Consider the following 25,493-nt stretch of genomic DNA (forward strand, 5'->3'; position numbering starts at 1 on the left):
GTAGTTCGGTCTAGTTTTTTGTACTGTGTCATGTAACACCATGGTCCTGAAAAACATTGTCTCATTTTTACTATGCACTGTACCAGCAGTTATGGTCGAAATGACAATAAAAGTTGACTTGACTTGACTTGACTTGACTTGACATTTATTTTTTAACATAGTCCCCTCCTACATTTACGAACTTAGTCCAGCAGTCATGGAGCATATGGATCTTGGATCTCCAGAAAATGTCCACAGATGAGTGACTGATAAGTTTGTGGCCTAAGATAGAAGGAGATAAGTTATATAGCTCTCGTTACATGCACATGCAGGCCAACTCTTTGAGTGATTATGCAGAAATTTTGAAGTTAGTAACTCATCTCCTTCTACCTTGGGCCATGAACTTATCAATCACCCCTGCTGTGGGCACTTCCTGGAGGTCCAAGATCCGTATACTCCACAACCACTGGACTAAGTGTGTAAATGTAGGAGGGGACTATGTTGAAAAATAAATGTGCTAGGTTTTCTAAAATTGACTCCATCTACCTTAAGCCACGAACATATCAATCACCCCTTGTACAGTCAGATGATAATACACTTGAACTTGAACCACATATTATGGTGGAGAGGCATCTATTGTTCAGGGAAAAGGAAAGGAGTATTGAAAACACTAATTTGGAAGCTTTGATCAAACAAGCAGATGCAATGGAGACAGGAAATGGGAGAAAAGAGTTAGATCTTGCATCAAGCAGGAATGGAAGCATTGTTGCTAAGTTAGCTTCAGGCATCTGTAATCATAGTGGAAAGTAGTTACTAACCAATTTCCAGAAATGCAGAAGTAAAATTCATGAATGGGAAGGCTAGAGTCAAAGACTGACCAGGTGGAAGTGAAAGCAGGAATGAAATTGGCAGCATAGGTGATCAAGCTATCAAGGAAGCAGGAACACTACAGTCTTTGATACACCAGTAAAAGAAGCAAGAGAGAGATCATGATGAAAGCTGATAAAAGGAATGTACTGTGTATCCTACAAAAAGACAGGTATAGCTTGGACTCATGGGTTCTCACATTGAAGCTGTTAATGTCGAAGAAATGAAAGGAGTTTAAGTTCTTCAATGTGAGAACAAGTTCAACCTGCTGAAGGAGAGCAATGATTGGGAACTTGGTTGAGCCTCTGAACAAGGAAAAGCAAAGGGCTTCTCAATTATCCTGGTGTGAGGTGAAGATACAGAGAGATTGGTCAACTTTGGTGAAAATAAGCTGTTTGGGACCAATGATTCAGAATTTGTTAAGGGGAGAATCAAGGGCATCAGTATTGTTGCAAAGTTGACGCTACTCAGTTTTGCCCATTCTCCGCAGTGTCACAGACTTCCCCTTAATACCAGTTTCATTTCTCACTTTTCCAATTCTTATAAAGGTGTTTGACCTGAAATATTAACTATTTTCCCTCTTTCCAATCATGCTGAGTGTATCCTACATTTTCCATTCTTATTTCAATTTTCCAGTGTCCAGTGTATTTTGTTGCTAAGAAAGGAGGCCTTCAGACACGCAGAAAAACAAGACAATTATTTTCATTTCTAGAAAAGAGATAGGCCTGTGATAACCTAATATGCATATTCTATCTGTATATTAGTGAGATGAACCTAATTATAATTTATGTCTGAGGTGATTGACTACATTTATATCTTTGTTAACACTGAAATGCCTTGTCCTTGCCTTGTAGAGATCCCGACGCCAGTAGTCCCCCTTTGAGTGAAGCAGATTTTGAAGAGATAATGAACAAGAATCGTGCAATCTCTAGTAGTGCCATCGCCAAAGCTGTCGCCGGGGCCAGTACAGGTTAGTGATTCTATGCACCTTTACACCCATTCCCTCAGCACATTATTAGCTCGTCACACCCTTACCTCTTAACCTGCTCATCTTATTATGGTGATCCATGCAGGGTTACTTTTTCAGATGATAATATGTCTCAATTGCAATAAAGTGGTGCATTTTGTTCGAGGTGAGGTATATAGAGACAGGAAAAAGGATAAAGGATGAAATTTTCCAGGAATAATATTGATCAAAGCTGTCCACTGTGTAATAGTGCTTGCCCCCAAAGGGAGAGAACACAATGATCAGGATACTATAACAGATAAGTAAAAGGAGAACAAAATAAAATCAGTTCTTCAAGCTCTGGAAAGGATGCTTTGTGTTCCGATTAGCATGTACTGTATTTCACTATACTATCAGATTTTGTTCCAATTGCAATTTAATAATCATGCATCAGAAATGCGAACCTTTGAAAATCCCAGAGCCACAATGTTTAAATATTTTTGAAAATGCGCCAAACAACATATAGGACCAGGCTATGACTTTACATTTAGCAATGTGTGATTCTGGTTTAAAGTCCAGAAATTGGCTCAGTTTTTCAATTTTTTTGTTATGCAGGGGACTATGGAAATGCCATCGAGACATTGCTTACTGCCATTGCCTTGATCAGACAGTCAAAAGTTGCACCGGATGACCGTTGTAAGGTTCTGATCAGTTCCCTGCAGGACTGCCTCCATGGAATTGAGTCCAAATCATATGGGTCAGGATCCAGGTATGCAGACACTAAGCATCACCTTGGTTGCTTTGGTTGAAACTAATACTGCTTATCAAAGTGGGAGGATTATTCTTGTATGATATTACACAGGTGTCATTGTTCAACAATTTAGTAAGACATTACTAGTCTTTGGCAATCACATTTTCTCAGATCAAGTTGAGCTGACCATGTGGCCACCTGTACACCTGCTTGTTAATGCAAACATCTAATCAGACAATATGTGTCAGCAGCTCAATGCATAAAACATGCAGACATTAGAGCATCAAAAAGTTTTTGACAAGAACAGGACATTCGGCCCAACAAAGCTACTCTCAACTATTTAACTAGGTAGTTATTCTGAAATCTCCCCTTAACCAGTCTCTACCTATGGTCCTGTGTCCTTCATGATGGATCAATTTTGAAGTAACAGCTGGCATCCACTTTCTTATAGCCTTAATGATTTTGAACACTTGTATCATGTCTTCTCTCATTCTACGTCTACTTAGCTTAAAAGATTTTATTCTTTCAATCTTCCTTCAGAGCTCATACCCTGCAGATCTGGAATGAGTCTAGTCACACTTCTCTGGACTCTGCAGTGCCTTCCCATCCCTCACACAATATGGAGACCAAAATCATACACAGTGTTCAAGATGTGGCCTCACAAGCACGTTATAGAACTTAAGGAGAATGTAATCAGACAATATGTGTCAGTATGTGTCTTGACTCAAAATCCACTGAGTGCATTACATAGGCCAACATTCTGTTCGCCTTCTTATCGCTTCTGTGCATTGTTTAGATGTTAATAGTGATGAATTTACCAGGGCACTCAAATCCTTCTCATACAGTGAACTTTCTAACTCAAGGCTCCCTCATTGTATATTTATATCTAATATTTCTACTTCCATTTATGTAATACTTTACATTTGCTTACATAAAAAATTTATCTGTCTACATCTGGATTTTACTTAGATCTAATTGTATTGATTCCGCTGCCTGAATGTTATAAGTCCATCCCCCTAATTGTGTGTCATGGGCGAACTTTACAGTTTATTTGTTATGTGCTTATCCAAATCATTAATGTAAATTAATGGACACTTTTTTCTGAGACACTGCTCCTTGAAGATGTCCTGGGCACTTTGTAGGCTAGTACCCAGGATAGAGCCAACTAAATTTACTACCCTCTACAGCCTCCTTCGGTCCTGTGCAGTAGCCCCCCTCCCCCACCATACCAGACAGTGATGCAGCCTGTCAAAATGCTCTCCACGGTATAAATATAGAACTTGTTGAGTGTATTTGTTGACATACCAAATATCTTCAGACTCCTAATGAAATATAGCCGCTGTCTTGCCTTCTTTTTAACTGCATCGATATGTTGGAAACAGGTTAGGTCCTCAGAGATCTTGACACCCAGGAACTTGAAACTGCTCATTCTCTGAATGTCTGATCCCTCTATGAGGATTGGTATGTGTTCCTTTGTCTTACCCTTCTGGAAGTCCACAATCAGCTCTTTCCTCTTACTGATGTTGAGTGCCAGGTGGTTGCTGCAGCACCATTCCACTAGTTGGCATATCTCACTCCTATATGCCCTCTCGTCACCACTTGAGATTCTACCAACAATGGCTATATTGTCAGCAAATTTATAGATGGTATTTAAGCTATGCCTAGCCACACGGTCATGTGGAAAGAGAGTAGAGCAGTGGGCTGAGCACACACCCCTGAGGTGTGCCAGTGTTGATCGTCAGTGAGGAGGAGATATTATCACCAATCCGCACAGATTGTGGTCTTCCCTGAGGAACACACTTTTAACATCTAGGTGTGAAAATGATCCTCTCACCATAACTCGTTTTCTGTTTTTGAGCAAATTCTGTACCCATTCACACACCTTACCCTGAATTCCTACCTCCTGTAATTTGATTACTAACCTCTCGTGGGGTACCTTGTCAAAAGCCTTCTGAAAGTTCAAGTAAATGATATCAAATTATATTGTTACCATAAATTTCAGTTGCCTCATCATAGAACTCCAGCATATTAGTTAAACATGATTTCTCCTTTCTGAACATGCTGATTCTTATCATTTACTTTTCTATCTCATTCTTTATTATTGTTTCTATTATCTTGCTGGCGATACATGTTGTGCTTTACTGGTCTATAGCTAACAGGGTCAGTGTGGTCAATCTTCTTGTATACTGGGTCAATGTTAGCTCATCTCCAATCCTTAGGGGTTTCACCAGATTTCAATGACTTTTGAAGTACACATGTTAGGGGTTTGTGTATATATATTCACAGACTTCTTTAAGTACCCATGTATATATGTTGTCTGGCACTGTAGATTTATTAATTTTCAGTGTTTTCAGCTGAAGCAGGACCTCACTTTCTAAGATCTTTAAGTCACTTCAAACAACCTTATTTTTCTCTACACTTACTGACATATTGCTAACATTTGCCCACCGTCAAGAGGTTCAGTTGTTCAGACCAAACATCAGAATGGGGAAGTAATGTGATCTAAGTGACTTTGATCATGAAATGATTGTTGATGCCAGATGGGGTGGTTTGAGTATCTCAGAAATTTGGGATTTTCACGCTCAGAGTCAATATAGAGTTTACAGAGAATGGAGTAATAAACAAAAAACATCTAGTGACTGGCAGTTCTGTAGGCAAAAAAAAAGCCTGGTTAATGAGAGAGGTCTGAGGAGAATAGCCAGACTGTTTAAAGCTGACAGAAAGGTGACGGTAACTCAAATAACCAGGCATTACAACAGTAGTGTGCAGAAGAGCATCTCTGAACACACAACACATTGAACCTTGAAGTGAATGGGCTACGGCAGTAGAAGCCTATGAACGTACGCTCAGTGGCCACTTTATTATGTACAGGAAGTACAAGATTATCTACCATTTATGTGCCACTTTCAATTCTTCTATCAGATTGTTTCCCCCCCCAGCATCTGTAAATGACTGAAGGCCCACAAGAAAATGAATCTCTGGGTAGTGCTGTATATGGTGACATATATTTACTTTGAACTTTAAATATGTGAAAGAAGTTTCCTCCCAGCTCCCCATTAAATTTATTTCCATAAGCCTATATCCTCTAGTTTTAGATTCCTATAATTTATCTATGCCTCTAATTGTTTGATATATCTATACGCTGACATCTCAGCTTCCTGCACTCCAGGGAGAAAAAAAGCCCCAGCCTAGTCAGCCTCTCCTTATAACTCAAGCCCTCCAGTTCTGCTAACATCATTTTGGATCTTTTTCACATCCTCTCCAGTTTAATGACATCCTTCCCATAGCTGGACAACCAGAACTGCACACAATACTCTGTGATCTCACCAACGTCATGTACAGTAGCAACATGACGTCCCAAGCCTTATACTTAATCCCTTGACCAACCGAGACAAACATATCAAACACCTTCTTCTGCATCCTCTCTACTTGTGTCATCACTTTCAGGGACTTGGTCTTTGTTCTGCATTACTCTCCAGGTGCTGCCATTAACTGGGTAAGCTTACTGAAATGAAAATCGTTGCATTTATCCTAGTTAAATTCCATCTGCTATTCTTTGACCTACTTTCCCAGTCGGTCTAAATATTGTTGTAGTCTCAGATAATCTCTTTCACTGTCCTCTATACCACCAATTTTAGTGTCATCCAGATTGTTAGTGGACTGATGAACAACAGTGGACCCAGCACAATCCCTCTGGCACACCACTGCTCACAGCCCTCAATTTGACAAACATCCCTTCACTATCATCCTCTGACTTCCACCACCAAGGCAATTTTGTTATCAGTTGATGACCTCACTGTGTAATCAGAACTTCCAGATCAGCCTACCATGGAAGTCCTTGTTAAAGTCCATGTAGACAATATCTACTGCCCTGACCTCACCAATCCTCTTAATTATCTCTTCTGAAAATTTAATCAATTCAAGTGAAGCTAATTATTCCTTGCCTTTCAAACTGCAGGTAGTTCCTGTCTCATAATTGCCTTCAGTTCCCTGGCTGGTCCTTTCCAGCTCTTCTTAAATAAAGCTCTGACATTAGTCATCATCCAGTCTTCTGGTACTTCACTCTGAATCACCAGTGGATAATGATGATACAAATATCTCTGCCAAGGCTTCAGCGAATTCTTCCATAACTTACAACCATGTCTGGGAATATACTTGGTCAGGCCCCGGAGGTTTATCCAATTCTGTGTGCTTTCAGCACCTCTTTTTTGTAATGTGTGTATGTTTCAAGACAACACCATACTCCTTCTAAATTTCCCATTTTCTATGACATTCTCCGTGGTAAATACAGACATGAAATATTTCATTTAAGACACCACCTTATGAGCCTCCACACATAGACAACTACATTATTTCTTATGAAGACTTTATTCTGTTCCCAATAACCCTTTTACTCTTAATATATTTATAAAACTCTTAGGATTCTCCTTTATCCTACTTGAAAAAGCTGTCTCATGTCCTCTTTTAGCCCACTTGATTTACCTGTCATGTATTCCTATATTCTATTCATTGGATCCAAACTAGTTGTATGTGACATTTGCCTTCATTTTTTCCTGACCAGAAACTTAATATCTCTCATGGATCAAGGTTCTCTAATCGTGCCAGCCTAACTAGAACATGGTTTTGAACTTTCGTATCTCACTTTTAAAACCCTCCCTCTTGCCAGACGACCATTTGCCTGCATACAACCTCTCCCAATCAACCTTTGCAAATTCTTGCCTAATGCAATCTTGATTAGCATTGTCACAATTTAAGACAAGCTCACAGACCAGTCCTATTCTTTTCAATATCAATTTTAAAATTAATGGAATTAATGATCACTGGTCTTACAATTCTCACCCACTCTAATTTCAGTCACTTGTGCTCCCTTGTTTCCCAGGAGGAGGCCTAGTTTTACACCCTCTCTAGTGGATACATCTGCATTTCGCTTGAGAGAAATTATTGGACCAACTGAACAAATTCCACCCCATTGAGGCCCTTAGCACAATAGGGGAAGAATGAACAAAACAATTTATTATTCTAAAATAAGTGCATCTTAAAATAGTGCAGTATGAAAGCATCTGGGAGTCCTGGTACATGAAACACAAAAGATTAGCATTTAGATGCAGCAACTAATTAAAGTTACTGAAATGCTAACCTTTACTGCAGAAGGTTTGGAACATAGAACTATCTAAATATGTAACATCATTTATGTGAATGGTAAATAATAGTGATCTCAGCACTCAACCTTTTGGGGCACCACTTTGCAGATTTTGAGGAACCATTTTTACCTGTTCCCTTTTTCTCTTTTGCCATCTAGCCAGCTTGCTGTCCAATCTATTTCTAATTTCATGTTTGCACATACTCTAACCACAATTATGAGTTTACTACGCATTTCTTCCAGAAAGGACTTCCATTAAAAGTAATTTGGATTTCAGAATACATTATATCCATTTTATTATTTCAATCAATACTTTGTATAATTTTTCCAAAGAGCTTAGTAACTTCAAATATTGCCTTCCAATTTGAATTATGCTAACTAAGCTGTATTTGTAGTTTCTAACTTTTTAAAATTGCATTTCTGAGAAAGATTTCATTAACTTTCCTACCTTCAACTAACTTTATTATTACCCGTTTTTAATCCCCTTTTTGTATATAAGAATCATAAAAAAAATTCTGCTGGCCCTCTTGAAATTTTTCTCTTTTCTAATCGATTTACATCACGTATCTATAATAATGTAACGTTAGCAGTTTATCTTAACTCTATCATACATGTCTGAATTTCTTTTAACCTCATTTGATAGTTTGCCCATTGTTAATCTCCTGATAAATACTGAGAGGGCTGCTAATATTCACCTTTTTATGTAATTAATTATCCTTCCAAAATGTAATTAAGATATGCTGCTGAAAATATTGTTTTGTAGAAAAAGAGATCGATCGCGAGACCGAGAGTACAGCCGCTCTCATGATAGAAGCCGCAGGCACAGAGAGCGCTCTCACAGTGAAGATCGACATGAAGACTATTATCGTGAGAGAAGCAGGGAACGCGACCGACATAGAGATCGAGACCGTGACAAAGAAAGAGATCGGGAAAGGGAATATAGGCACCGTTAAGGTACGCTTACAATATAACATCATTTTAAAAGCTAAAATTACTTCGTTGTTATATTATGAATCTGCACCCAATTACTTACAATGTGATGGGGGGGTGGGAGGGGGGAGTTCTTAATATGCAGGAAAGTTAAACAGGCTGCCTTGCCCATCAGATTCCCAAAATGAGTGGTGAGGTGGCGATGTTCATGAAAGCGAAATGTTAGCCTTTAAAGGAAATGTAGACTTCAAAGAACTGCAAGAATCTCTAATTCTGGATCTGAAGTACATACCTCGGAAATTGCAAATTTTCATCCATTCTGCTTTAAATTTTATTCATACAGATGACACACCTGTAAGCTTCAAACTAGAAGTAAAGAAATTAAGGCAACACACACAAAAAGCTGGAGGAACTCAGCAGGCCAGGCAGCATCTCTGAAAAAGAGTAAACAGTCGACGTTTCAGGCCAAGACTCTTCATCAGGACTGGAAAGGAAAGGGGAAGGAGTCAGACTAAGAGAGTGGGGGTAGGTGGGAGGAAGAAGGACAAGGTACCAGGTGATAGGTGAAACCAGGAGACGGGGAGGGAGGGAGGGAGTGAAGTAAAGAGCTGGGAAGTTGATTGGAGGAAGAAATAATGGGCTGGAGAAGGGGGTATCTCATAAGAGAGGACAGAAGACCATGGAAGAAAGGGAAGGGGGAGGAGCTCCGGAGGGAGGTAACCGGCCGGTAAAGAGATAAAATGAGAGAGGAAACCAGAATGGAGAATGGTGCAGGAGAGGGAGGGGGAGAACAGTTACTGAAAGTTCAAGAAATCAATGTTCATGCCATCAGGTTGGAGACTAGCCAGATGGAATATAAAGTGTTTCTCCTCCAACCTGAGTGTGGCCTCATCATGGAGGTAAAGAAAGCCACGGACTGACAAATGGGAAAGGGAAGTAGAATTGAAATGGGTGTCCACCAGGAAATCCCTGCTGAGTTCCTCCAGCGTTTTGTGTGTGTGTTGGTTTGGATTTCCAGCATTTGCAGATTTTCTCATGTTAGTAAAAAAAAATTAACTAGTTTTATTCTCTTATTCAGAAATTACTTACCTTGCTTGAAGGAACAAACATTTGGATGTGAATGTAGAATTGGGCTCCATCTCCACACCTTCTGACACCCTCTCCCATATGATATATTCATAATCCTAAGCAGAAAGACTAAATAAGGTGGCAGTTATATGAATATCAGTTTAAATATTCAGCAAGCCAGTGGCTTCAGAGGAGTGGAAGAGTGAAGGGAAGGGAAGATCAGTGTAACTATTTGGAGGGTAAATACAGTATCAGTACTCTAGCCTTACACCAAAATTTCTCACCTATTTGATTTAATAGCTCATATTCTCTCTCTTCCTCTCCTTCACTCTGCAGAGGAGAGTTTTCATCTTTGTACAGATCCTGGATCAGGAGAAAAAAATTAAAAAGTCAGGAAGACATTTTGAAACGAGTGAAGAAAGGAGCTGAATTCTTGGGAGAAGTGTGTGCACCAAGACCTGTGGAAAGTGAAGTGTTAGTACACACACGGTTGCAACTTCAAGAATTTCTCAAATTCGTTTGGGAATGGATTTCTGGAACGTACGTTTCAACAATTACATTAAACATTTTATACATTCTGTTTCTTTAAGGGATGCTGGCTGATCAGATCTTTTTTCTAAGAGGGCATCTTCAAAAAGAGGCTGCATTTTGATTTCTGCCAAATCTTTTCATTGCTGACCGCATTGAGCCTAAATTCTGCTGAGAGTCACTGGTAAAATATTTAGGGGTGAAATGTCATCATCTTGGATAAACCTCAACAACTTATGTTATCTATTTGTTTTGTATGGCTAGTATTAGTACAAGTCCTCTGATTACTCATGATTTCATTGGCAATAGCGATCAAAAGGAAGTATTCCTAATGTGAATTGTAACACTTTCCATATTGCAAATGTGTAGGTGAATAGTGACTCTCAGTGTTCTGTCAGAGAATTACTACTTAAAGTTCTTTTATATTTATATAGGTTAGGGTGCATGACAACGAATCTTTCGCACCTGTGTGCCAAGAACTAGTGAAGACCCTATTTTATTAATAATATAATTAAATACTGTACTCTTATCATCCAGACTGCCCCATGTGCATTGTGATGCCAATGTGGATTATGTCCAGCCAACGGGATTCATCTTTCTTTGTGATAGTAGAGTTGCAAGAATATTTAAAATAAATGAAGTTTTTTTTTAGTTTCTTTTACAAAGATAATGCAGAATTTTTTAGAAAACCATTGAGAGAAGCCTTTACGATTTATCACCTGCAGAATTTCCTTTTTCTTTGAAGCTAAGTATCTGAAATTGTCAAAATAATGTTAGTATCCTCTTTTAGTCTCTCTGAGTGAGTAGGTTTCCCTAATGTGACAAGCTTAGTTCTTCGAAATCCTCACAGCCTCGTAGCTAAACCTGGTGTTCTTCATATTACCGTTATTCTAAAGAGAGAAAATTTTGCTGAAATACTTTTTTTAAAACAGGTAATAAAGCAAGAAGCCGTTCCTTCAATTATAAATTGAATTAACTTAAAGGTTTAAGAATTACTGGGAAAGTGTTGACAATATTTTTGGTGTCGATGATGATGATGCAGTAAGATAAATCTTCCCCTTCCTAGAAAATCAGTCATTGAATTTCTTCAGCTTTTATGACCTGCGTGTAAATTACAACAACATCAGCTACAAATTCTGCAACAATAGGTTGATGTAAAATGTTAAAGGGTTAATATGGTGCCACCAAAATCGTTTGGTCCTTGCCACTGTATGTTTGTGGTGAACCCTCGAAATAACATTTCAGTGTCTCTCAATCATCTTGAATTAAAACGTCACTCGTTCACAATCAATTTATATTCATATGTCTACCCTATAAGTGACTGATTATGGGGACTGAACAAAGGATTTTAGTTTTGCTTTCTTGTGAATTTTATAACTAAATGACTTGATGTTATTAAAGCCCCTATGGATCCTTGTATGTAGTCTTTGTCATGTCCTCCCTCCTCTGGAAAAAGGATCACATGCCAAGATTGTGATATACTCATATGTATGATAGAGCAAATTGGTGGCAATCTAGTGGTAAGAATGAAGCCTCAGCAATTTGGTTCAAGGTGGATTTTTTGATTCCAAGACCAATAATTGATGTCCGTATGAACAGCTGTTGTCCGTACATACCCAGATTTAAAGTGACATAATTTTCAGTAATTCTAAGTAGGTCAAAGAAATGAACACCATATTATGGAATAATGTTTTTAATAATGTCATGATGAAGGTTAGTGATGGTAATTTTGAATGGTCCACAAGTTGCTCTTATTGGTGCTACCTTTGAAATTTCTGCATGAGGACTAATATAGTATAGACCATGAAAGATTTGTAAAGGACAACTGAGACTAACTAATCATCACTGAAAACCTAGCAATTAATCAAGTGATATCATTTCAATGTCCACCTTGATGATGCGTTGCACTGGCAACAAAATAATGGTGAGAATTTCTGAAATTTGCCGGCAAGTTTTGTGTGGAAGGTTTTTCTTTCAGGCTTTGATTTAGGCTTGACCTTCATTGAGTTGTTGATTTAACCTGTTTAGTGCTTTGCATCTTGGAGAGTTGGAATTGAGAATACCATGGAGAAGTGGGACTTGCAGCTGGGTTAGCACCTGCTGGCCTGGTGCTACTGTGGTTGGTGCCAGCACTTGTGGGGAGGAAGGGAATGCACAACTAAAGCATTCCACGTAGAATTTCAATCTTTCTTCACTTGGGACAATTTTCTGCTTTCTTTTTTAAAATGGTAAAAAAATATTTTTTTTAGTTGTACCGGTTTAAGGACAAGCAATTTGTCAGTGACTTTGTATTGTGCTTGTGCGTTTACTGTGAAATTAAAAAAATAAAATTGTTGTGTGTTTTCTTTTGTAGCTTGTTACTCTGTATATTTTAGTGACACAAATACACTCCAACGTATTAAAATGTAGATTCCTGATACCGTGCCGTCTTTTTTCTTTTGAAGAACAGCATATGTTGAGGAACAACCTACAGCTGAGATACATCTGCAGCTAACTGTACAACAAAAGGACGTTTTAGACAGTGGGCTGAAGTACTGGAAAGTCCAGCACTCTACGATGCATCCAATTTAACTGCAAGTTGCGCTCACACATCCAATAAAATTAGGAAACTTGATCATCTAGCTTGCAATTGCTTTTAAAATTGTCCAACCTGGATAGCCCAAAAGGAATGGACATTAATATGTAGAATAGGAGTTGATAGGCTGAATAACTGACTCATGAGTTATTCAACAAGACATTACAATTAAAAATGAGGACAGTTGGGAAAGATCATCTCTATCAGAACTGAGAGTTTAATAAGGGGATGAGAAATGCAGCAGAACAAGGGGCTCTTTAAACACAAGAGGGAAGTGGAAATGGTAGGCAAGGACATAGGGATACTTGTTTTTCCTGGGTCATTCTTGGGGAGATCCTGCTGTAAAGTTAGGCTGCATAGCTGGAGCACATTATTGATTAACCCCAGCAGCAAATATAAAGACAGTAAAAGGTTTATACAGTCCCTATAAAAATTATTAAACCCCCCCCCCCTTGCAAGTTTTCATGTTTTATTGTTTTATAACATTGAATCACAGTGGATTTAATTCGGCTTTTTTGAAGCTGATTCACAGAAAAGACTCTTTCGTGTCAATGTGAAAACAGATCTTTACAAAATGATCTAAATTAATTACAAATATAAAATGATTACATAATTCACTCCCTTCAAGTCGGTATTTAGTAGATGCGCTTTTGGTATCAATTACGGCCTTGAGTCTGTGTGGATAGGTCTCTTCCAGCTTTGCACATCTGGACACTGCAATTTTTCCCTTTTCTTTTGTACAAAACTGCTCAAGATACGTCAGATTGTGTGGTGATTCTGAATGAGCAGTTATTTTCAAGTTCATCCACAAATGCTTAATTACATTGAGTTCTGGACTCTGACTTGGCCACTCCAATGCATTAACTTGTTGTTTTTAAGCCATTCCTGTGTAGCTTGGGGTCATTGTCTTGCTGGAAAACAAATCTCCCAAATCGCAGTTCTTTTGCAGACTGCTTCAGGATTTCCTTGTATTTTGCTGCATTCATTTTATCCTCTACCTTTACAAGCTTTCCAGGGCCTGCAGTAGTGAAGCATCCCCACAGCATGATGCAGCCACCACCGTGCATCATGGTAGGGATGCTGTATTTTTGATTATGTGCAGTGTTTGGCTTATGTCAAACATACCATTTAGCCTGATGGCCAAAAAGCTCAATTTTAGTTTCATCAGACCATAGAACCTTCTTCCAGCTGACTTCAGAATCTCCCACATGCCTTCTGGCAAACTCTAGCCAAGATTTCATGTGAGTTTTTTTCAAGTGGCTTTCTCTTTGCCACTCTCCCATTAAAGCTATGACTGGCGAAGCACCTGGGCAACAACTCTTGTATGCGCAGTCTCTCCTATCTCAGCCACTGAAGCTTGTAACTTCTCCAGAATTGTCATAGGTCTGCTTGCGTGGTCACTCCGTTTTTGAGGAACGCCTACTCTGGGCAGATTTACAGCTGTGCCATATTCTTTCCATTTCTTGATGACTGACTTGCTCCAAGGGATATTCAGTGACCTGGAAATTTTCTTGTATCCATCTCCTGACTTGTGCTTTTTGATAACCTTTTCGCAGAGTTGCTTGCAGTGTTCTTTTGTCTTCATGGTGTAGTTTTTACCAGGATACTGACTCACCAGCAGTTGGACCTTACAGATACAGGTGTATTTTTACTATAATCAATTGAAACACCTTGACTGCACACAGGTCTCCAAAAACGGATCTCCATTTAATAGGTTTCAAAAGGTACATTTAATATCAGAGAAATGTATACAATATACATCCTGAAGTTCCTTTTCTTTGCAAACATCCATGAAGACAGAAGAGTGCACCAAAGAAAGAACGACAGTTAAATGTTAGAACCCCAAAGCCCCTCCCCAGCTCCCCCTCCCACGCATAAGCAGCAGGAAAGCAATGACTCCCCACCCATCAAGCACTCGATCATGCAGCAAAGCATCAATAAAGACACAGATCTGCAGTACCCCAAAGACTACTCGTTCATTCAGCAATTCAACACACCACAGGCTCGCTCTCTCCCTAATAAGGGAAAAAGATGTGTCCCCATTTCACATTCATCTAATTATGTGACTTCTACAATCAACTGGCTGCACCACTGGTGATTTGGTGTGTCATATTAATGGACAGAATACTGATGCAATCAATTATTTTATGTTTTATATTTGTAATTAAATAATTAATTTAGATCACTTTGTAGGGATCTGCTTTCACTTTGACATGAAAGAGTCTTTTTCTGTTGAATGGTGTTAAAAAGCCAAATTAAATCCACTGTGATTCAATGCTTTAAAACAATAAAACATGAACACTTCCTGGTGGGGGGGGGGGGGTGAATACTTTTTATAGGCTTTCTATAAAAAGTGAATAGTTAAGATATATTTAGAAACAGATAAAGTGGTCTTTTCCCAGGGTTGGGGAGTCCAAAGTGAGAGGGCAGAGGTTTAAAAGAGACATGAGGAGTAACTTATTTACCCAGAGGGTGGTGAGTACTAGGAATGAGCTGCCAGAGGATGTGGCCAAGGTGAGGATAATTACATTTAAGAGGTACTTGGATAGATACATGTAGCGGTGGGGCTTAGAGTGTTGAGGGGCAAACATGAACAATTGTACTTTAGAAGGAATGGACCATCATGAGTTACTGTTAATAGATTCACAGACCATTCAGAAATCTGAAGACGGGAATAAGCTTTCTGATGCTCCTATACCTCCTTCCTGATGGTAGTAACAAGAAGAGGGCGTGCCCCCATTGGTGAGGGTCCTTAATGATGGATGTTGCCTTCTTAAGGTGCTGTCTCTTGAAGATGTCGTTAGTGGTGGGAAGGTTGTGCTTGTGATGGAGCATGACTGCGTGGCCAGATTCTCTAACACTCCATCTACACATTTGCAGAGGATAGCACCATATCTCAAGTATGATGAGTTGGAGTAGTGAAAGGAGATACAGACTTAGTAACAACCATGACAGCAACCGTTCCCTCAATGTCAGTAAAACAAAAGAGCTGGTCATTGACTTCAGAAAGGTGCACATACTTGTTTCTTCATCAGGTGCTGAGGTTAAGAGCTTCATATTTCGAGGAATGAACATCAATAGCCTTTTTTGATCCAACCATGTCCACAGCCAAAAAACACACACAAAACACTGCAGGAACTCACCAGGCAGCAAAGTACGATCCATGTTTCAGGCCGAGACCCTTCAGCAGAACTAGAGAAAAAAAGATGGGTAGATTTAAAAGGTAGAGAGAGGGGAGAGAGAAATGCAAGGTGATAGGTGAAACCAGGAGAGGGGGATACAGGGAGAAGGGGGAATCTGATAGCAGAGAATAGAAAGAAAGGGTGAGGAGCATCAGAGGGAGGTGATGGGCAGGAAAGAAAATAAGGTGAGAGAGGGAAAAGGGGATGGGGAATGTTGGTGGGGAGGAGGCATTACCAGAAGTTCAAGAAATTGATGTTCATGCCATTAGGTTGGAGGTTACCCAGACGGAATATAAGGTGTTATTCCTCCAACCTGACTGTGGCCTCATTGCGACAGTAGAGGAGACCCAGGTTTGACATATCAGAATGGGAATGAGAAGTGGAATTAAAATGAGTGGCCACTGAGAGATCCCCTTCTGGTGGATGGAGCTTAGGTGCTTGATAAAATGATCTCCCAATCTACGCCAGGTCTCACTGACATATAGAAGGCCGCATCGGGAGCACTGAACACAGTATATGGCTCCAGCAGACTCAGAGGTGAAGTGTTGCCTTACCTAGAAGAACTTTGAGGACCTGAATGGTCCCATTCCAATTTATCAATCCATGGCCTCTTCTACTGTTGCAATGAGGCCACACACATGTTGGAAGAACAACACCTTATATTCCATCTGGGCACCTTCCAACCTGATGGCATGAACATCGATTTATCAAACTTCCAGTAAGCCCCCCACTTTCACCATTCTCAATCCCTTTTCCCTCTCTCACCTTACCTCCTTGCCTGTCCATCACCTCCCTCTGGTGCTCCTACCACTCCCCCTTCTTTCTTCCAAGGCTTTCTGTTCTCTCCTATCCAACTCCAGCCTTGTATCTCTTTCACCAATCAACGTCCCAGCTGTTTACTTCATCTCTTCCCTTCCCAGTTTCACCTAATAACTTGTGTTTCTCTCTCCCCTCCCTCACCTTCTAAATGTACTCCTCAGCTTTTTTCCTCCAATCCTGAGGAAGGGTTTTGGCTCAAAACGTTGACTGTTCTTTTTTCCACAGATGCTGCCTGACTTGCTGAGTTCCACCAGCATTTAGTGTGTGTTGCTTGGATTTACAGCATCTACAGCTTTTCTCTTGTTTGTGATTTGACCACATCCAAGAACGTTCTCCAATGCCTCCACTTCCTCAGGAGGCTAAAGCCATTTGGCAGGTACCCATCAACCTTTACTAATTTTTATCTATGCATAATAGAGTACAATTATTCACAAGTTAACAAATTTCACAACACATGCCGGTGATAATAAACCTGATTCTGATTCTAGAAAGCATGCACTTTATGAATAATGGCTTCGTAAGGTAATCTCTACCTGTGACCAGAAGAAACAGCAGGGAGTTGTGGACACAGCTTAGAACATCACAAAAACCAGCCTCCCCTTTATCGACTCTGTCTATACTTCTCGCTTCCTCAATAAAGCAGCCAACATAATCAAAACTGCCATCCACCCTGGGCATTCTCTCTTCTCCTCTCTTCCATCTGGCAGAAGATAAAACAGCCTGAAAGCACATATTGCTAGGCTCAAGAACAGATTTTGGGAGGCCCTCTGTTGGTCAGATTGTCGACCATGGGTGTTGCATCCGAGCTGTTGAAGTTGGTACACTAGCTGGGGCAGTATGGTATGGAGAGCAGGCTCCCCCTCTGCCCACAGATGATGAGTCTAAGTGAACAGTTGAGACTAATACAGTTTGGCATCAGTGGCATCACAGGAGTTGCCAGTCTGCGTTGAACTCAATGTACAGTAAGATTGCCTCAGGGACTCCAAGTCTGGATTTTTCCTCGTGGTTTACTCCCAAAGTCTTCCTCATGAGTAGGTATAGCCACATGCAGAGGAGGTTTAAGATCATAGTTTTCCTTCTAAATAAGTTGCCGACCATCTGTCCAAAGCGACTGGTTTTGAGATGCCAGTAACCCACCCGGGTTGTCGGAGGTTGCTTGGTGATGTGGCTCAAAGTTCCAGCAGGGCCTATCCTGCATTGTATCTCTAAATAAAATATAACCAAATCTCATCTAATGATGTAGAATGTTCAAAGATCACAATGACCTTATCCTTTCTGCTGCTGACCCCTCAATGATGGTTTGTGTGGGTCTCATAACTTCCCCTTCCTGAACTCCACAATCATTTCCTTGGTCTTGTTGACAATGAGTGCAAGATTGTTGTTGTGACATCTCTCAACCAGCTCCTGTATGCCTTATGGGAAGGTTCTGGGAAACTAATGAAACTAAAAGTTACAGATGGACTGTGTCCTAGGTATGGCTGCAGAGATACTGAAAGCATTGTTTGTGATCTTGAACACTCTGTTGAAGTTTAAGCAGATTACCAAATAGTAAAAGTCATCATCATCATTATGTGCCATGTTGTATGACGTGGGCGATCAGGGTCTTTGATCATGACTGTACTTGGCATATTTTTCTACAGAAGTGGTTTGCCATTGCCGCCTTCTGGCAATGCCTTTACAAGACGGGTGACCCCAGTCATTATCAATACTCTTCAGAGTTTGTCTGCCTGGTGACAGTGATCACATAACCAGGACTTTTGATATGTACCAGCTGCTCATATGACCATCCACCGCCTGCTTCCGTGTTTTCACATGACCTTGATTGGGAGGCTAAACAGTTGCACCTTGCCCATGGATAACCTGCAGGCTAGTGGAGGGAAAAGTGCCTTACACCTCCTTTGGTGGAGACCACCTGTGGTAAAAATAGCACTCATCATTAAGAAAGGAAAGTGACAGAGACATTTAGGCCAGTTAGCCTGCCATATGAGGGAAACTCTAGAATCCTTTCTTAAGGAAATAATTGCAGGACACAAGTAAAATCAGTACAGTCAAACAGATTAACATGGTTTTACCAAAGAGAATTGTGGTTGATAAATTTAATAGATTTTGGTAGATATAGAGACCAGGGTGGATAAAGGCAGCTACTAAATGAAGTGTAATTAGGATCTCATAAGACAGGTGATAAGATGTCACATAAAAGCTGACTTCACAAGGCACTGGGTTTATTTATCACTGTGGATTGAGGACTGACTAACAGGAAAGGAAGATTCACAATAAAGGGGATGTTATTCGGTTGGTAAGTCTTTAGCTGATTGCCAGGAGATCAATGCCGGGATCAGAGCTATTTACAACTTATGTTAAATCTCCAGATGAGGAGCCTGAGTGTTACAGATAGGTTTGTAGATAATAGAATGATATGCAGGAAAATAAGTTCTGAAGAGGACAAAAAGGCCACTTCTGATGAAGGGTCTCTGGCCCGAATCATTGACTCTCTTTTTTCATCGCTGCTTCCTGAAATGCTGATTTACTGTTTTTGCTTTGTAAGGACAACTAGTCCACATCTAAGTTTGGTGCTTTGATTGATGCTGAGTTTTATTCTTATTTGTGCTTTGCAGCAGTAAGGTCAATATATGTAACTGAGACAACCTCGTGCTTTATGTCCTCACTTAATGCCTTTTTATTCATTGTTGCTTATTCTGAACTATTAGTGAATCAAGGTTGATTTATCATTTCCTAGATTTGTTACTATGTTGTTGCTTACACAGCTTGGTCTTACAAGGTGCTGTAATGCAAGTAATCAACGTAAATATTCAGCCAGATTTTGTACCATTTGACTAAATATTTTAATTGTATTAATTTGGGCTACTCCATTAAGATGTCTTCCAAATGCTCACCAAGTAGTATGACTGTGCTTGGAGCTAAGCAGCAGTGAAAGGACACAGGTCCACAAAATTAGAAATTTCGTGTTGATTCCACATGGTACATACACCATGGATTCTGCAGTGGAGCTCAATTTGTGATCTATTGCTGGTCAAGCTGAAAAGTTGACAGCCAGTGCTAATAGTGAGGCCCCTTCCAGTGCTATCAAATGATGTAGAATCAGAAGTATGTTAACGCAGCAAACTGAAAAATTGTTGTTGAAACTCAGCAAACTATAAGACCATAAGATATAGGTTGTTCATTGCACAGCACGCAGTCGAGAATAGCTGATCCCTTAGTGGGCTCAACCACAAGCTGCCCTAAAGAGCCAACTCCAGGCACTCTAGAAATTCACCCTCCTGGAATCCAACACCAACTCCAATTTCCCGATCTACCTGCATATTGAAGTCCACCATGACAATTGTAACATCGCCCTTTTGGCATGCGTTTTCTATCTCCCATTGTAATTTATAAGCCACATCCTTACTACTGTTTGGGGGTCTGTATTCAACTCCCAGCAGGGTCATTTTACCCTTGCAGTTTCTTATCTCTATCAACAATGATTCAACACCTTCCGACCTTATGTCACCTCTTTCCAATCATTTGATCTCATTTTTTTACCAACGGAGCAATGGCGACCCCCTCTGCCTTCCTGCCTGTCCTTTCGATACAATGATTATCCCAGCTATAATTTTTCAGCCATGATTCAGCGATGTTACAACATACTTGCCGATCTGCAATAGTGCTGCAAGTTCATCCACCTTATTCTGTATACTGTGCGCTTTCAGATACAACACCATCTGTCCTGTATGCACCCTTTTTGATTTTGCCACCTTTTACATTGCAACTCATCCTGTTGGCTACAAATTTTCCCCATCAACAGCCTCTCCTCACCAAACATTGCCTCTTTTTTTAAAACCAGCTACTTCATCTTCAGCACTATCATCCACTGTTCTGCATTTATATATCAGCAGCTCAGGACACTAGTCACACCACGCTCAACCTTTTGATTTCTAACTTTGTCTGAGGTCTTAGCAACATCTGCCTCCACAACCTCTCCACTAACTGTTCTGGCACTCTGGTTCCCATCCCCCTGGAATTATAGTTTAAAGCCCACTGTGCAGCATTAACAAACTTTCCTGTTAGGATATTTTCCCTCCAGTTCAGGTGCAAACTGTCCCTTCTGTACAGGTCCCACCTTCCTTGGAAGAGAGCCCAATGACCCAAAAATCCTATCTACCCTCCCTCCTACTCCTTAACCCAGTGTTAAACTGTATTACCTTTCTAGTTCTGGCCTCACTAGCACGTGGCATGGGTAGCAATCCCAAGATCACAACCCTAGAGGTCCTGCTTTTTAATTTAACACCTAACTCCCTGAACCCCCTATGCAGAACCTTGTCACTCATCCTACCCATGTCATTGGTACCCATATGTACCACGACAACTGGCTGTTCAACCTCCAACTTAAGAAAGCTGAGGACTTGGTCTGAGACGTCCTGGGCCTGGCACCTGGGAGGCAACATACCATCCGGGAATCTCGTTCTTGTCTACAGGAGCTTCTGTCCATTCCCCCAACTAACAAACCCCCTATCTTCACAGTGTGTCTCTTCTACCCCCTTCCCTTCTGAGTGACAGAGGCAGACTCAGTGCCAGAGACCAGACCACTGTGACTTTACTCCCTCCCCTCCCCAGCCCCTGACAATTTCCAAAGTTGTTGAGAGGAATGGTCACAGGGGTACTCTGCACTGGCTCCTTAACCCCTTTCCGCTTCCTGACTGTCACCCAGTTTCCTGTGTCCTGCACCTTGGATGTAACTACAGTTTTGTATATTCTACCTACCACCCCTTCAGCCTCCCGATTGATCCGGCGTTCATCCAGTTCCAGCCCCAACTCCTTAACGCGGTTTTTTAGAAGCTGCAGCTGGATGCACTTCTCACAATTGTAGCTGACAGGGACACTGGAGGTCTCCCTGCCTTCTCACATCCTGCAAGAGGGGCACTCCACTGTCCTGCCTGTCATCCCTACTCTCCTAGCTGAGCAGATATAAAGAAGGGAATGAAAAAACTTGAGATTTTCTTTGCTTTCTCTGAGTGAAGCCTCTTTTTGCGGAGCCACTCAGACAATGACTGCTGCACTTGACCCTGTCTTCCTTTAGTTTGCTCTTACTAATCAATCCCAAGCACAGTTTGGCCACTAGTCGAAGCTCTATTATGCTGCCACGACCTGCTCCTGTCTTTTATCCTTGGGCAGTGAACCTGGTTGAAGTCCCCTCTTCTCCAAACTTCCGACTTCTGGACTGGCCGCTGGTCAAAGCTCCAACGAGCTATCCCAGTGAGTTCACTGATTACTCAGAATATTCTGCTTAGAAAACTCCTAGAATTATTGAAAATGCACTAATGCATTTTTTCCAAAGTGGATGAAGCTGGATTCTTTTGCAAACAAATGCCAAAAAAGACTTGCATTTCTCAGGAGAGGAAGTCAGTGCCTGGATTTAAAACAATGAACAACCAATTAACTTGGCTGCTTTGGACCAATTTTACTACTAACTTAAAGTTGAAATTTCTCTTGATCTTCAGGCCAGTGGACTGGCCCCTCCAGTTCAAAGATTATGTGGCCCCAAAGATTATTACAAGGGATATCTTCCATTGACTTCTAAGGATGATAAGAAAATAAAGAATGGTTGCCATCTTTAGCCAAAAGCTGACAATGTAAGCTGCTTCAACATGGCAAGGTTTGTGTTAAAGAGAATTACAACATGAACATTGTTATTATTACCTTCAAAGCTGAAAACCTCCCCAACAGTGATGATATAAGTGATAGTGTGGATGTTTGATTGTTTTGCAACCTTTGGCCATCCAAGATCTCATCACCACCTTCAATCCATTCTGTTAACACCGCAGGTCGGGCAGCATCCGTTGAAACGAGCAGTCAGCATTTCCAACATTCATTTCAACGGATGCTGCCCGACCTGCTGAGTTCATACAGCTTGTTTATACATGTTGATTTGACCACAGCATCTGCAGTGTATTTTGTGTTCACTATCCATTCTGTTAACTGTGAGCTTTTGACCAGTTCCTCAAGGCTTCTGATGGAGACAATGATTAACCACTAATCCAGGAATATTTTGATGCAAACAACATTCTCAAAGATGCTGATAAAGCATAGGAAGACATGTCCTGAAGTTGTATGAATGGTGTTTGGTGTAAGTTATGGCCAGGGTGCAGCAATAACATTAGAAGCTTCACAGATATTTTACAAAGAGTAAGAAATTATATCTCCAGGTGTGTGAGAAAGACAGTAATTAAAGACCATCAGACATAGGAGCAGAGTTAGGGAATTCAGCCCATCGAGTCTGCTCCAACATTCCATCCTGGCTGATATATTATTCCTCTCGACCTATTCTCCTGCCTTCTCCCTGTAACCTTTGCCACCCTTACTAATCAAGAAACTATACACCTCTGCTATAAATATACCCAATGATTTGGCCGCCAGAACCGTTTGTAACAATAAATTCCACAGATTCACCACACACTGGCTAAAGAAATTCCTTCCTCATCTTTACTCTAAAGGGATGACCTTGTATTCTGAGGCTGTGCCTTTTGGTCCTAGACTCCCCCACAATGGGAAACATCCTCTCCATGTCCATTCTATCTAGGTCTTTCAATATTTGATAGGTTTCAATGAGATCCTCCCTCATTGTTCTAAACTCCAGTGAGTACAGGCCTACAGCCATCAAATGTTTTTCACATGTTAACCCTTTTATTCCCATGATCTTTTTCATGAACCGTCTTGGGACCTTCTCCAAAGCATGCACAACCTGTCTTAGATGAGGGGTCTAAAACTGTTCACAATGCTCCAAGTACGATCTGAGCAATGCCTTACAAAGCTTCGGCATTACATTCTTGCTTTAAAATTCTAGTCCTCTGGAAATCAATGCTAACATTGCATTTGCCTTCCTTACCACTGACTCAACCTACAAGTTCACCTTGCATGAGGTTTCTCAAATCCCTGTGCACCTCTGAAGTCTGAATTTTCTCCCCACATAGAAAATAGTGTATGCTTTTATTCCTTCTACCAAAGACCATAACTACATACTTCCCTACACTATATTCCATCGGCCACCTCTTCGCCTATTCTCCCAATCCGTCTAAGCCCTTCTGCAGACTCCCTGCTGCCTCAGCACTACTTGCCCCTTCACCTAGCTTTGTATTGTTTGCAAACATGGCCACAAAACCATCAATTCCATCATCCAAATCACTGACGTATAATGTGAAAAGAAGCAGTCCCAACACCATGAGCCACTGGCAGCTGATCAGAAAAGGCCCCATTTATTTTGGGAACTATTTAGAAGGTACAGGATAGATACATCCCAAAGAAGAAGAATTCTAAAGGGAAGATGAGGCAATCATGGCTGACAATCAAAGATAACATAAAAGTTGAAGAAAGAGTGCATAATTTAGGAAAAAAAAGTGGGAAGTTTGAGGATTGGGAAGCTTTTAAAAACCAAAAGAAGGCAACAAAAATGCAGAGAAAAGATGGTATGGAGGTAAGATAGTCAATAATATAAAAGTTTTTTCAGATATATAAAGAGTAAAAAAAAGGCGAGAACGGATGTCTGACTGCAGGCAAATGACATTGGCGGAGATAGAGAACAAAAGATTAAAAAGAAGAGAAATTGCCATCCCTGTTGCACAAGGTGCTTCGTGCAGGTGAGTGGCTTGAAGCAGGAGGAACCACTACTCCCGTGGGCAACCTCTTCATTTGAGATGGATTTCGAACAACGTTCGGAGGGCGGTGAGTACTCTCGCAGCGGTTCCAGCACGAGTTACAGACAATTTAAAGATAAGCTACAACTTAAGTGCACCTTTCACTGTTTAAGAGTAATGGGCCCTTTTCTCTCTTTCTTTTATTTAATAACTGTTTGCTTAAATTCTTTGTAATTGTATGCAGTGTACAATCGGTTATTTCTTGCCAAGGGCAGTACATCACACCACATTCACACAAACTGGGGTTTGGGTGGGCGAGACATCCCAAACTCATGGATTTGGCGGGTCCAAAGTTGTATACACCCCTGATGTACAAAGCAGGAGAAAAGTGGGTTTATCACTGCCCAATCCAGTGGCTGTTAGCGAGGAACTAGCGAGCCGGTTTTCCAGCGGGGGGTGAGTGCAGATGGAAATAAGACACCACATGAATCATGGGACATAGGGGAAATAAAACCTTGTGTGGAAAAAGAAGTAAAGATAATCCCACTTAAAATCACAACCTAACATCACTGATACTGCTTCAGTTGCACATTGATTTTTTTTGTAAGATAACTGTGTTTAACTACTAGACTGACAATCTTTATAGGACACAGCACCTTACATGTCTCAGAGACTCTCTCGTGCTGTTTTTCTCAATTCCCTTCCCCCAGAAGTCCAAGATGGCAGTTATCTGTGCTATCTTAATTACCTTTCTAATGGTGGAGTCTTGTTGCATTCCCCAGGTGTGATCCTGAAACTGTATCCAAACTATTTTGACGTACTATTATAAACACTAGAACACTAGAAAGTCTGCAGATACTGGAAATCCAGGGCAACACAGACAAAATGCTGGAGGAACTCAGCAGGTCAGGCAGCATCTATGAAAATGAATAACGCCGACCTTTCAGGCCAAGACCCTTCTTCAGGACTGGAAAGGAAGGGGGGAACACTGTCCTTTAAGATACTGTCGGTGCATCAATAACAATTGGTGAGGATCATCTAGATGGAATGCTTTCTACAGTGCATCAATCGCAATTGGTGAGG

The 25,493-nt window shown here is 40.7% G+C and overlaps 1 protein-coding gene across 1 annotated transcript in view; it reads left to right on the forward strand.

Moving 5' to 3' along the window:
• Positions 1-12,553, forward strand: part of LOC132397191 (cleavage and polyadenylation specificity factor subunit 6-like) — a 74,113-nt gene extending 61,560 nt beyond the window's left edge. Inside the window, exons 6-9 of the mRNA XM_059975606.1 lie at positions 1,701-1,816; positions 2,408-2,561; positions 8,447-8,637; positions 10,018-12,553. Of these exons, the coding sequence (XP_059831589.1) occupies positions 1,701-1,816; positions 2,408-2,561; positions 8,447-8,636 (460 nt within the window). The 3' untranslated portion in view covers position 8,637; positions 10,018-12,553. The remainder of the gene's footprint in view (positions 1-1,700; positions 1,817-2,407; positions 2,562-8,446; positions 8,638-10,017) is intronic.
• Positions 12,554-25,493: the final 12,940 nt, after the last annotated feature.

Source organism: Hypanus sabinus, chromosome 7 (assembly GCF_030144855.1).
Source record: "Hypanus sabinus isolate sHypSab1 chromosome 7, sHypSab1.hap1, whole genome shotgun sequence".
In the NCBI taxonomy this organism is placed as follows: domain Eukaryota; kingdom Metazoa; phylum Chordata; class Chondrichthyes; order Myliobatiformes; family Dasyatidae; genus Hypanus; species Hypanus sabinus.